The 14,346-nt window shown below is 44.8% G+C and overlaps 1 protein-coding gene across 1 annotated transcript in view; it reads left to right on the top strand.

The window, feature by feature from the left end:
• CDC40 (cell division cycle 40) overlaps positions 1 to 14,346 on the top strand; it is a 76,327-nt gene that overhangs the window by 12,657 nt on the left and 49,324 nt on the right. Inside the window, exon 2 of the mRNA XM_019537894.1 lies at positions 10,017 to 10,103. Coding sequence (XP_019393439.1) covers positions 10,017 to 10,103 — 87 coding nt within the window. The remainder of the gene's footprint in view (positions 1 to 10,016; positions 10,104 to 14,346) is intronic.

The raw sequence follows: 14,346 nt of genomic DNA on the forward strand, positions 1-14,346 counted from the left end.
GGCCTGTGGCTTGGGAGTGAGGGGCAGAGACAGGGTACAAACATATCACTTCCCCCCAGGTGTCTGCTTTTTTGAAACTGGAACTATGGTTACCATACAAGAACACAACTTGGCAGATGTAGAGCAGCGCCCAGTGGGTAAGTCTGTGGAGGGAAAGGGCAGAGGGAGAGGAAAGGGGAGCAGATTGAGGCCTCCATGGTGAGGGAGGCAATGGAGCAGGGGTAGAGCCATGGGCAGCTCATCCAGGGGCATGGGGGGAGGGGGCAGCTCTCTGCTGCTGTGTCCACCCCCAGGGGAGGCACAGGGGGCATATGCCCCCCCTGGATTTGTGTGTGGGGTGGAGACGGGCTGCTTGCTGTGGGTTTGTGACTCTGTGCGACACCATGTGCCTCCTGCTGCCAGGCAGACAGGGGACACGTGGTGCAGCCAGTACACAGTTCCCAGGGCAAAGGCAGCACACAGCTGCAGCCCACAGTGAATAGCCCACCTCCATCCCACACACAAATCCAGGGGGCACGTGCCCCCCATGCCTTTCCTGGGGGTGTATGAAGCGCTGGGCAGTCTGGATGAGCAGCCCACATGCCTGCCTCTTCCCCCTCCTCCCCCCACTACATGCTCGCATGCCTCCCCTTCCCTCCTATTGCATGCAGTGCAGGAGAGCCTGAACAAGCTGTCCATGACTCTATCCCACAACCTGCCCCACTCCCTCCCTCACCGTGGGGGCCTCAATCTGTCCCCCCAACCCCTTCCCTCTCCCTCTGCCCCTCCACAGTTTTACCTGTTGGATGCTGCTTTATACCCACTGGGCTGTGTTCCTGGCTGTGTGCAGGCTGAGTCTTTTGTCTGCATCTGCATGTGCTCCCACCCCTGTGCTGCAGCAGACTGGAGCTTGTTCCTGGGCTGCCCTGTGGTCCTCTGTGCTGCCCCATGGGGTGGCCCAAAGGTGGCAGTGACAGCAGCAAATCAAAGCCCAGGCACAGGCTCCAAAACTACATGTGCAATTAATGTGTTAAAAAAATTAATGTGTTACTTGGTTTTGTATTAATTGCGCACATTAACAGCAATTTAATTGACAGCCCTAGAAATAATATATCGGTGAAGTGCCAAAAGAGTTGTTTGCTTTGTCTGTTGTAAAGCTTAGGCTGCATTCATTATATATTTCAGAACATGCTGGATACAGAATGTGTTAATGGGATGTGTATCTTGTAATGACAAAGAAAAAGAACAAAAAGGGGAGGTCTGGACGTGTTTTTCAAAATTCCTTTCCGGACATCTAAAAGTGAAGTGGGATAATGGAAGGAGAACCAAGACTTTCTTCAGCAGTATACTGGCATGGTGTCATTTGGTGCACAGAAATATCATCAAACATCGTTTGTTCGATGGAATGATGAATAAAGCTGGAAGTCTTGGATTGTGGAACTCAGATGAATGCAGTACATGCCTCAGCTTCAAGAATTAGCAGTTTTCTCATACAAAGAGTGTGCCTGTGGTGTAGAGAAGTGAAAGTATTACATGACTTCCAAATGACTGGGCACTTTTCCACTAACTAAAGTAGAACCAGAATTGCTACAAATACCCTACTGGCTTACCAGCTTTCATACCACAATTTTGTCTTTTTTTATTTACTGCAGAATGGCACCCAATAGAACTTAACAGGGAGAAGAAAGAATAAAAATATGACTGAAGCATTGCAGGCATTTTAAAAAATTGGTCATCTTTGACTTGCTTCCTATTCTATAAATTCTACAATTTGCACCGTTATATCAACTAACTTTATGTGCACAGTATTTTAGTAGAATTCCGAAAAGAGATTCAAAATAATGTTATTCATTGAAAATTTACCAGCACACACAGAGTTTTTACTGCTCCAGCCCAACAGCAAAGAGTAATTCAGAAGTAAAATCCACTTGCTAAAAGTGTCCCACCCTATAGGAGTAGTAATTTGGGCTAATGCCCTCACTTCTTCCTGTAGTTCAGCCATGGATGCTGACATTTTATTTTCCATGATCTAGTGTTACTTACTCTCCAGATGTGCCCATCAGTGGAGAAGCAGAATATGAAATAAAGAATCCACTGAATTAACTGCATTTGTATGCCACTTGCAAGATTTCATAATTTCTTCAAAGCTGTGATTTGGGTGGGCTCTGTGAGAAATATAATTTAAAGTCTGCGAGTGTCACTGAAAACTGAAGTCTCATGATCTGATCAGTTATATAGACACTAGCAAATTGCCTTTCAAGAATGATGGGGGGGGTTGCTAACCCTAACCCCCCTCCTGTGCCACTGCTGCCTCCTGGAGAGGAGGAGGAAGTTCGCCCCACTGTCCCACTCCGCCAGCACGCCACACCACCGCCACCTCCAAAGTGCAGAGCTGGGCAGGGAGTGAGGCCAGCACCACTGGCCTTGCCCCCCCCCACTCAGTCCCTGCCACCACAGTGGTGCTCTGCCACCTCCATGGAGCAAGGCCAGGTGGGTGGGGGGAGGAGAAGCCAGCAGTGCTGGCCTCATCCCCTGCTCTGTTCCCTCTGTCTCCACCATCATGGTGGTACACTGTCGCCACTGCTTTCTGTCCATAATGCTATTGCAGCACCCTGATTGATTGTTTCAGTAACCAATCGTAGCGCTCCAAGAGTGTCACGCACAGACAGACAGACTTAAGCCCTTTATTATCTTAAAATTATTAGTATACTATAATCTGGTTTTTTTTCTTTAAGAGAGAATCTGATAGTTTGCTTGTAGTATAATTTCTGTTCTGTCAGACTGAGCTATTTGGTATGACTTAAAAAGATTGCCTATAGGAAATTTTAGTCATAGAGCTGTAAAGGCAGGGAAAATATAAAGAGTTACAGTTTAGGAATATTTTTGGTGCAGCTATGTTGTAAGCTGTTTGAAATCTTTGTGGCTGAATGAATCGATTGGTACCCGTTGTGCTGTTTCCAGTAAAGAACATGGGTTGCGAAAATCGGGCTTGTGAATGTACTGGTAGCTGTTGTCATCTGTAGCCAGTGAATTGGAAGGGTCATGTGATGAAAGGAATGAGGTCAGTCATTGAATCTGCAACACTGCCTGCTCAAGCAGGAGCCAGAAAATGATTGTGTAAAAGGCAGGCCCTAGTGACAGAACTTCTGTGTTTGGGCTTACAGTTCTGAGATTGGGCTGTACATTACCAGTAGCTGAAGAGTTGAGACCCTTTTCTGTCATTCTTGTAAACCTTTTCCTAAGCAGTCTTAACCAAATGTCATTAATTGTGAAAATATTTGACATTTCATTGCCCTATTTATGCTGCAGCTAGTACTGATTTTTCTCCTCTCTGTTTTGGAGAATTGAGGCATTTATAAAGCCCTTTAAATCTTGATTAGGGAATAAACTATTGACCTACTATTGAATTAGCAAGAGAAGTGCCTGTGGGCATTGAATGCTGGAGAATAATAGTTAATAACATTTTAAAGTAAATACGTAATCTACCATCTTGCTCCTTCAAGCTTCAGAAGAATAAGCATTCTGTGTAGTGTATAAGGTCAGTTTTTCATGGATTTTTTTTGGTACTGGACCTGGCCACTAAAACTTACAGTGTACCCTTTTTCTCTTACTTCACCCGTCCTTTCTATGAAGGCACCTGTATTTTTAGGATTTACCTACACAGGGAAATGGTCTACCACAGATATTCAGTAATAATTATTCTTACTGTATAACCATACCCATACAAGTCCCAGTATTGAAGTTATTTAACATTTTAAAAAATACTTTTATTATGAAATAGTGACCATATGAGGTATTGTCCCAGTGTAAGTAAGGGCCCTTGTCTGCCTCCACTATCTTCATCCATTCTCATTTATTGTGGTCCTTCATCCTCTAGTCATCCTATATGTCTGACACTACATCATCTAGCCATCTTTGTTGTGGTGGTCCAGGTAGCCTTCTCCCCTTCAGCACCCTGGAGAGCACTTGCTTTGATGTCCAGATTGCTTCCATTCTTTCGGCCCAACCACTAGAGTCATTGTGCTTTGATTTTCCTGTGTCATGGTTAGATGCAAGTTATTATTGGTTCTTATGCACCATTCATATGCAGAAAAAATTCTGGGAGAATACCAGTGTGAATTCCACAAGAACAGATTGACAGCAGACCAAATCTTCTCTCTAAGACAAATAATTTTGGGGAAAAATGGGAATATAATCAAAGCATACACATTCCGTTCATGGCCTTTCATAAAGCCAGTAGTAGCATACATAAGGAAACTCTGTGGGCTATACTAGTTGAATTTGGAATTCCCAACAAACTATTTGTACTCATTAAAGTTTGTATACATGAATCAAGAAACAGAATTGGCTCCTGTGGAAGAAGATCAGACCCCCCCACCCCCCCTCAACTAGAATCAAATTGACATAGCATGATGGTTTGTGTCTGATCCTGTCCAACCTGGCACTGCTAGAAGTATTCGGGAGCATAAATACCATAAGGGAGAAGAGTGAAGTTGAATGGAGAGCATAAAGTACTCACATATGCTCCTGATAAGTGAAAAAAGATGAATGCTACAGAAGTTCTGCATACCCAACTAACAAATGAAGCAAAGAAGCTTGGATTTCAGGTGAACATGGCTAAAACACAGCATTTGCTGATGAATAGGACAGCTGTAAATTGAGGACCTCTTGCAACAATAAACCATACAAATTTTAAGCAAGTGACCAACTTCAAGTATTTGGGTTCTATCATAGGTTCATAAATTCATAGATGTTAGGGTCAGAAGGGACCTCAACAGATGGTTGAGTCTGACCCTCTACCTAAGCAGGAAAGAGTGCTGGGGTTAGATGACCCCAGCCAGATGCCTATCCAGCCTTCTCTTAAAGACCCCCAAGGTAGGGGAGAGAACCATCTCCCTTGGAAGCCCATGCCAAATTTTGGCCACCCTTATCAGGAAAAACTTCTTCATGGTATCTAGCCTAAATCTTCCCTCTGTCAGGTTTGACTATTGTTCCTTGTTACCCCGAGAGGCCCCCCTGGTGAACAGAGTATCTCTGATCCCTATGACTCTGAGATCCCTTTCTGCTTCTGTGCTGCTGGAAAGGGATCTCATTTTCACAGAGAAGTTTCCTAGTACAGCTATGCCGGGAATAATTATTTCACTGTAAATGATTACATTTGGGATATAACTCATCTATGTCACAGCCTCTTAATTTATTTATGAGAATAGGATGTGATACTGTATCAAAGGCCTTGCTAAAATCCAAGAAAATGACATCCACCTCTACTCCTGTGTCTAAGCATTTTGTGACCCTGTCAAAACTAAACCAGATTAGTCAGGCATGATCTACCTGCTACAAATCCATGCTCATTTCCCTGCTGCATTATCTTTCCTGCTGGACTCCCACAAATATGATCCTTCATAATCTTTTCAAAGACCTTTTCAAGGATGGAGGTGAGACTGACTGGCCTATAATTACTTGGATCCTCCTTCCTCCCCTTCTTGAAAACAGGGACCACATTGGCCCTTTTCTAGTCCTCCAGGACCTGACCCGAGCACCCTGAGCTCTCAAACAGCCATGCCAGTGGTTCTGATATGACACCAGCCATCACAGAACAGGGTGATTAATATACAGACATTAAAAGAAGAATGGAAACAGAAATTAGTTTTGTACAGGTTCCTGTCATTGAACCTTATCCCAAAGAAACAGCTTCAAGTACTATAAAACCATAATCAGGACATGTATAATCTGTGGCGGTCAAAACTGGGTTCTCTCACAAGCAAACATGATAGTGGTAGATCATTTTGAAAGGAAGATCTTTACATTTGGTACACAGTATTATTCCATAACACAAGAATGGTACATGAGAACCAAGTATGAGTTATATCCCAAATGTAATCACTTACAGTGAAATAATTATTCCTGGCATAGCTATACTAGGAAACTTCTTTGTAAATGAGCCCTTAATTTAAAAATGCTTTAAAAATTTAAGATCAATGACTACTTAAGGAGCCCTCACAAGTCTCCTTAAAGCACACTTTCTTAGTACGCGTGCTGGCTAACCCTCAGGATAAGTTTAGAAAGAAGGAATAGGCCAAAACAGAACCAGAGAATCAGATTTCAGCTTTCCACAATGGAGTTTGTGCATTAAGAATGCTCTGACTTCAGACCCATCCCTATTTCTGTCAAAGGGCTATTAGCGGACAGTACTTTAGGTTAGGACTGTCCGATTGGTGGTCTGTGGGCCATCTGTGGCCCCTGGGCTCCTGGTTCAGGCACCATTGGACCTGTGAGAGAATTCTCTGGTTTTCTAAGTCCTCCCCCCATCCCTCTCTTGCTGCTGCTGTCAGGCTCTCTAGCCCCACTCCTTCTAGCTTCTGCTTTCTCCCCCCACCACATGGGATGGAGCAGGGTAGCCCATGGGGTCAGGGAAGTCTGCAGCTGGGGTGCTTTGAGAGGACACTGGTAAGGTATACTGGGGCTTGCCCACTACACAGGCTTGTGGGGAGGGCCACAGCAGAGTGAATGATGGGGGTAGACTGTGATGCAGATGTGTGGGCATAGCGCAGCAGGGGACATGCAGCCCATGTGCCTTTTTGACCCAGGGAGTGCAAGGTCCATGTGACATGTGTCCTGGGATGTGCAGCCCATGGCTAATCAAAACATAGAACATATACTGTAAAGCTGTTGGTAATATGTGGAGAACTTGGAGAATTCTTTCATAGGTCCAGAGGGCCAACTAAATAAATAACTGTTCTTGACTTGCTTAAAAGAAGTGTAATAAAAGCATTAAAATATATTACAAGTCATGATGTCACTCAGACTTTCTTATCCTCTAGTCCAGGAATCAGAAAGCAGGGTAAGCTTATTGAATGGAAGTTCAGCTTTAGTATAAGCAGAAGCAATCCTCACTGAAAACAGCAGTTGTGCCTGCGTTTCTCTCTATGCCAGGATTCAGTTTTGTCTTATAATGCCAGAGAAGTGCATAATTTAGATTGATCCTCTTTCTTGTGGCAGTTTACCTAATTTTGACAGATGAAGACAAAGTTGGCAGTAAGAAGCGTTGGCAGGGAGGTTGGTAAAGTTCCCTGGTTGGATACTTGCTGTCTAGCTCCCAGTACACTCAACCTCTGTATTTTAAACTTGGCACTGTGTCACTAGGCTCCAGCCTCTCTGGCTCGCTTCCTTGGTGCAGGCTGCCTGTCTGCTACCTCTTCAGGGACCTGGGGCCTCCAGTGCTTGACACCCAAGATAATCTAATAGCTTAAATACATTTTTACCAGAGCCAGCCTTGTGGGAATTCTGGTTTTTAGACCCCTGAAAGTCTGGAAGTATCATTTGTCCCTGAAGAAGTGAATTCTAAACTCAGTCACCTTTTTAGTGTAGAAAATATGCACATGTAGACAACTTTATAAATTCCTGCAGTTTTCCACTTTCAGTTTCCTCCCAACTCTTAAACGTGAGCTTAAGTCAGTGTCCTCTAGGAATCCAGGATCCTTCCCGACTTCCTTCTCATCACACATTGTCCAGAAAAAGAAAGTTTCTTTTTTGTTCCTGGATCCAGTTTTTTCTTCTGTCTTTTTCTCAGTTCACCTCAATGATGGCTACCGAGAGACACTATCTGTTATAATAAATCTCCAGTCCCCTTGGTCACCTGGTTGATGTTCCACCAACCAGGTAATCTGCTGCTTAGTTACCCGTCATTTTTTATAATAATAAAAAATCATTTGCCCTAGGCAGTATCCTAAGCAGCAGCCAGCAATTTGTCCAAAGGCCCTCCATGTGTATAAAAGGCTATTGAGGTTCAACAACCCCTTTTTATTAGCCTTCTTCCATCATCCTTTGGGCAGGGGGCTGGACTCGATGATCTCCCGAGGTCCCTTCCAGCCCTAATGTCTATGAAATCTATGAAATCCTGTGGAGTTTGAATGCGAGTAAAATGCCAAACAGAGCAACCAAGCCCTATGTTGGGAATGGGAGGTTGCATTCTTACACAGAAGTAGTCTTACCAATATTAATAAAACTTATGAGCTATACATGGTCAGATGCCTCGAACTGTAATAAAAGGAAAGTTCCAAATGTTTTTCACCTGCAGAGATTGTTTTTTTTCTTGTAGAAAGTGATTACCAAGTATGGCAGTATTGGATAAAAGCTTCATTTGAACAATAACTCCTAACAGTTGGTGAATTTGTGCGCACACAAAAAATAAGTATAGAAGCCTCATCTTCAGAATAATATGGGGTAAAATTACATGCTTTCAGAGCCTGGTTCTCAGGTTCAGTAAATGGAGGAAGAATGAGGTAAAAGGAACATGATTTAAATTGGAGGTGCTGTAATTGAGATGGAGGCTGATACTACCTGGCCACATGTAACTTTATTTTGTTATTTTGTTTTATTTATTCTAATACCCCTTTTAAGCTGTTCTGTTTGTATTGTTGTAAGGCACTCTAAGCCTTTGTTGGGAAGGGCAGCCTATAAATCATATCAATACCATCTTGATATGGTTTGAGGCAAAGATGCAGAGGAGTGCATTAGTTTTCAGGTCAACCAGAGGCAGGGAGAGGTGAGTATGTATATATAAACAAGGTTTTGTTTTGTTTTGTTTCCCTATCCTTATATAGCACTCCTTCCCTTCAGTGAGCAGCTCTATTATAGCAGGCAGGTAGAAGAGAGAATTTGTATCAATAACAGCTGTGCACATAACTGATATGCATGTTTCATTTTGTCTGCCTTGTGTCTTCCCATTCCCCCCAGACTCATGAATCTACTCCAGAGTAATCAAAAACATTTGGGAGGTTTAATTTTCTAAATCTTCTTAATCTGTCTGTGGCTCATGACCTTGACAAGACCCATCAATAGGGCATTCGCGATCAGCATACCACTGGTAACATTGTGTATTGCCGTAAAGGGATACCTGATGTCAATACCCAAGTTTGTCCCTGTGTGTATGGACTACAGACAACATCTTCTATTTCTGTGGCATAGCACAGTATCACCTGTGTACAGTGCCCCTCTGCTGTCCACATTGGACAGACAAGGCAATCCCGACATATATGAATGAACAACCTCCAATTTTGAGATCAGTTCCAGACATGCAAGTGTGTGGCAGAAAACTTTACCATCCCTGGACATTCCTTCAGACCTCAGAATTAATTTGAATATAAAATTGTTGAACAAGAAATCGTCCACAGACGATTTGTTTAGCCTGAAGATGTAAAAATGCAGAAGCATATCCAGGATTTTACAAAGGGGGATGTGGGAGCACTGGCTGGTGCTGCAGAATTAATTGCACCTCCAGCTCCTAGCCTCCTCCCCCTCCTCCTCCTCCTCCTCCTCCTCCCTCCACCCTGCATCAGGGTGGGCATATCACGCCATGTAAGCAGCAGCCAGGAACCTTAAGTCCCCAAAGAAGGTAAGAATTCTCTTCCCTGTGCTCGGAGGCATGTCCTCTTAGCTGTCCCCATCCTCCTATCTTCATCTGCCTGTCACTGCCACTGTCCCTGTCATTCTGGTAGTGAAGGAAGCTCCAGAGCCACTCCAGCTAGGCTTCAGGAGGGCTGAAACCTATCCACCTGTTATTGCTTTTGCTGCTGCTTTCCTGGACTGAACCCAGCCCTCACACAGCTGGGCTGGAGCAGCTCTGGAACTCCCCCTGCCCTTGGGACAGTGACAGTAGCAGATGGGGGGGAGGAGGGAATGGGAGGGGAGGGGATATGCTTCTGAGCTGGGGGGGAAGAGAGGGGTGGAATTCTTGCCTCCTTTGGAGCCTTTAAAAAGTCCTTGGCTGCTGCCACTTGTCTTTTCTAAACAACTTGAGAGAGAAGAGGTTGTTAAACTCTGACAAATTTTGGTGCTTGCTGCATGTAAAATTTTGACAGAAAAGTGCATGTGTAGGATTGCATTTGCAAGAATGCAGGTAAGGGGGCGCCTTTGTTGACAACTGGTCAAATTTTTGTTCTTTATCTACCTGATAAATTGATTTTTAAGTATTTGGGATTTCCTGTGTATTTGAGATGTTTTCTTAGAGTTTCATTAACACTTCTGTTGTATTTTAGGAAGATGTGGAGACAGGAGTCCACCTCGACCCTGCTGTCAAGGAAGTTCAGTATAATCCCACCTATGACACCATGTTTGCACCAGAGGTAGGTAACCAACATTTTTAAACCAGAAATGTTTATTCTTCCACATTGGCATACCACTATGAAATGCATTCAGCGTAAAAGGAGTATGTCCTGCTAATGATCCTGATGCAAAATTCTTCTATATTTGTGAAGTTCTCACTAAAGATTGGTCCTGAGCTATAATGGTACGAACTGGGAAAACTAAAAGACACTACACAATACAAACAGGTACCCAGGGAAGCTGTATTTTGTCTTCTTTGAAACCTTTTATAATAAAAGAACTCTTGTACCAAACTACAGACTAGGAATGCTAAACACAAAATAATTTGGATCATTCTATTAATCTAAATCCATCGTTCTCAGCCAGAGTGCAGTGACACCCAGGGGTACCGTGAGATGGATCTTTTGAGAGTGCTATGGGATGCCGCTCAATGTTAGCACTATTAAGTGTAAACCCTGAAGCTTCAAATATGTATCAGTAGTGTTAAATACATTTGGTGTGGTCTTTCAGAAGTACATTGCAGCAGAAAACATGGTCTATTAGCTACCAGTAGTCAAAAACTGAGTAACAGCTAAGTGTTGGTTTTCCTATGGGTGCCTTGGGTTTAAAAAAAGTGAGAAGTACTGGCTATTGATATCTAGATCAGTCAGAGCAGATTGACTGAAAATCTAAATGTTTGGAGTCTTTTTGGCTTTCTTGAAAGTCGCTCAGAATGTTGGAAAGTAATACTGGTAGTTCTATAGCTACCAGGAAATGGGGTATATTTAGTCTAAAACTAAACCCCAGTGTTATCAGTATGACATTTATTCATGCGACATTTAACTTTAATTATTTAACTTTAATATTAAATACTAAATAAACACGGAGCAAGTATGCCAAATTCTTTTAGTCTGAAATTGGTCTTCCTAAGAGCAATTTGACTATATTTTCTATCTTAGGTTGTCAGCTGCTGAAAAAGAGTTACCAGAAAGAATAAAAATAATCATCTTAAGCCATGCATTTACACATATTATAAATCTAAAATAAACGTTAGTGTTATGATTAAGAGTTAATGTTGCATTTTAGACAAAGGTAAAAAGGGTATTTTAGTTCCCTAAAGAGCTGGAGACTGAAGAGACCAATCTGCATCAATCTTGCATTAATTATGCTTGGCTTGAGCTTGGGAAATTTACTATCCAACGATAGGGGCTAGACTCTTCGTTTTGTTTTGTTTCTTTTAAAAAGACCTTGCATTTTGCTGCTTTCACCAAACCCAGTTTAGTCCACAAATACAACACTACTGCTCAGGTCATTGTTTTACATACGTATATTTTACTTAGAAAATCTAATTCAGGACAGTTCCAGGTCCCTGTGGTGGCAGCCAACAAGCACAGCATTATGGTTAGACTTAGTCTGAGAAATATTTTAATGTATTATCCTTCATTTTCACCCACTCAACCATGTTTTCTCTCTCTAGTAATTAGTAAAAATTACTAATTTATCCCTTTGCAAAAAGAAAGACAAGCAAGTTTCCACAGACTGAAAAACTTGCTTTTCAGGGCAGTTATATCATATTTACTTAATAATTGTACATGTTATAAATACCTCCTAGCTTTATACTGGGAATTTTACAGGTAAAATAATGGAAGATGGAATGTCATAGTGAAAATCATGTTTCTTTTTCCCTGTTCTTAAAGACACTATAAATTAAAGGGCAGTAAACTGAGAAATACTAAGGTCTTTTCATGGGTTATTGATTGTAGCCGTGTTGGTCTAAGGCAGGGGCGGACAATTATTTTGGGCAGAGGGCCACTTACTGAGTTCTGGCAAGCTGTCAAGGGCTGCATGCGTAGCTCCACCCTTTTGACAGGTGCCCTGCCCCCTGCTTGCCATCTTGGGACCAGAAGTCCCACCCCTAACCTCTGACCTTTGCCACCCGAAGTCTCTCCCCTTGCCCCTGGAAGTACTCTTTGCAGAAGAGGGATTACTATCTTAGAATGGGAAAAAAATTGTATACTAAAAACCAAACACCCATAATAGTGTGTTTTGTTTTAGTTACACAAATCAGGATAACTTTTTTGTGTGTGTTTGTGCTGTACATGTAGAAGTGATTGCATAACAGCTCAAAATGCAGTCTTATTCTTGTATATTGTGTGAGGTCTGCAGGGGTGTTGTGGAGGTATGGGTGAGTGGGTGTGTAGGGTTTGTGGGGAGCTGTAGGTGGGAATGGAATGTTTGTGAGAGTGTGGAAGTGTGTGGCGGGTATGGTATTTGTGGGGTGTGTGATTGTGTGTGGAGGGTGGGTGTGGCTGTGTGGTTTTTAAGAAGGGTTTGAGGGCATGGTGCAGTGCGCATGGGAGCCCCCTGCGTCTACCCCCCGAGCCAGTCACCACCCACCCCCCACCCTGCCACAATGCCTGTGGCACCACCTCACCACAGCCAACAGCGCGTAGCCCCAGCATGCCCACACCCGCTCTGAACCGCCCCACTGTTGTGTGTCCTGCCACAATGGGCATGCAGTGGTAGTGGCGGAGAACAACGTATGCAGCCGTGACTCTGCCCACCACATGCCGGCTCCGGGCTTGCCCCGGGTTGAGTAGAGGCAGCAGCACCTGGGCAGAAACTGCTGCTCGGCATGGGGGAAAGCAATCCCTTCTCATAACTGCTAGGCAGTTTTTACTATGGCTGCCTGGAGCCTGCACCATACCAGTCTGCCCTGCGGCTCCTTTACCACTGCCTCTGGGCTGTCCAGCGCTGCAGCAGTGACAGTGTGGAACAGCTGCAGGGCAACTGTCAGATGGCAGTGAAGGAGCCGCACCTCAGCTGTGGGGCCTGCACCAGTGCCCCAGGGCCAGCACCAGGAGGGCCCAGGGTGTGGCAGCAGGAGCACAGGGTTTTGGTTGGCAGGGGCTGTAAGGGCAGGGGCTGCTAGGTCAGTTTCCCAGTCTCCTTGCTGGTGCAGCCCAGCTCCATAGAACCCTGCCAGCCCACTCCCTGCATTCCTGCCACCCCATCCTGGGCCCTCCCGTTGCTGGCCCCGGGACACTGGTGCAGGCCCCACATGCCTGCTTGCTTCCCCTCCCCCCACTTTCCGCCGCTGCTTTCTCCACTTTCCTGCCTGCCTGTGGGCTGCTCTTACACCAGGCGATGCAGACCATGGGACTCAGCAGAAGCCGACCCGGCCCCATGGACTAGGGCAATCGCCCACAGATCTCCCCTGCCTTCCTGCTTTTTCCCCCCATACCTGAATTTCCTGTTCCAGCGCAGGCAGGCACGAACAGCCCCATGGTTCCAAGCCAGAATTCTCTGCTAGGCAGGGGCTTCTGGCTGGTGGGGCAGGGCTAGGCAGACCTTACTGTTGCTGTGTCCTGCTGTGGCTTCAGAGATTTCTTAGACATTAGGGCTGGAAGAGACCTCAGAAGATCATTGAGTCTGCCCCCTGCCCAAAGGGCAGGAAGTCAGCTGGGGTCATAGGATCCCAGCAAGATAAGCATCCAATTTGCTCTTGAAGATGTTTAATGTAGGTGCTTGAACCACCTCCGCTGGCAGGCTGTTCCAGACCTTGGGGGCTCAGACAGGAAAGAAATTCTTCCTTATGTCCAGCCTGAAACGGTCTTGTAGTAGTTTTTGACCGTTTGACCTCGTCATCCCTTGGGGCGCTCTGGTGAACAAACGTTCCCCCAGATCCTGGTGGTCACCCCAGATAAACTTATAGGTGGCCATCAGATCACCCCTGAGCCTGCGCTTTTCCAGGTTAAAAAGCCCCCTGGCTCTCAGCCTGTCATCGTAACGTCTGCTTTCCTGACCTCTGATCATGTGCGTGGATCTTCTCTGGACTCTCTCAAGCTTCTTCACATCCTTTTTAACTGTGGAGCCCAAAACTGGAATCAGTACTCCAGCTGCGGCCTCACCAAGGCTGAGTACAGGGGGAGAAGGACATCTTGGGATTTCCTTGAGAAGCATCTATGGATGCAAGCCAGTGTTTTGGTTGCTTTACTACCCGCAGCATCGCATTGGAGGCTCATGTTCATCTTGTGGTCATTGATCACCCACAAGTCTCTTTCTTTCGTAGTGCTAGCCAGCGTAGCAATGCCAAGCCTATAATGATGCTGCCAGTTTTTTTTCCCCCAAGGTCGAGAATCTTGCATGTTTCGATGTTAAACACCATCAAGTTCTCATCCACCTGTTTGCTCAGCCTGTCCAGGTCAGCCTGGATCACCCACCTGTCTTCTGGTGTGGATGCTTTGCCCCAAAGTTTGGTGTCATCGGCGAACTTGGCCAGTC

This window comes from Crocodylus porosus, unplaced genomic scaffold (genome assembly GCF_001723895.1).
Source record: "Crocodylus porosus isolate Cpor-Errol unplaced genomic scaffold, CroPor_comp1, whole genome shotgun sequence".
Lineage (NCBI taxonomy): Eukaryota > Metazoa > Chordata > Crocodylia > Crocodylidae > Crocodylus > Crocodylus porosus.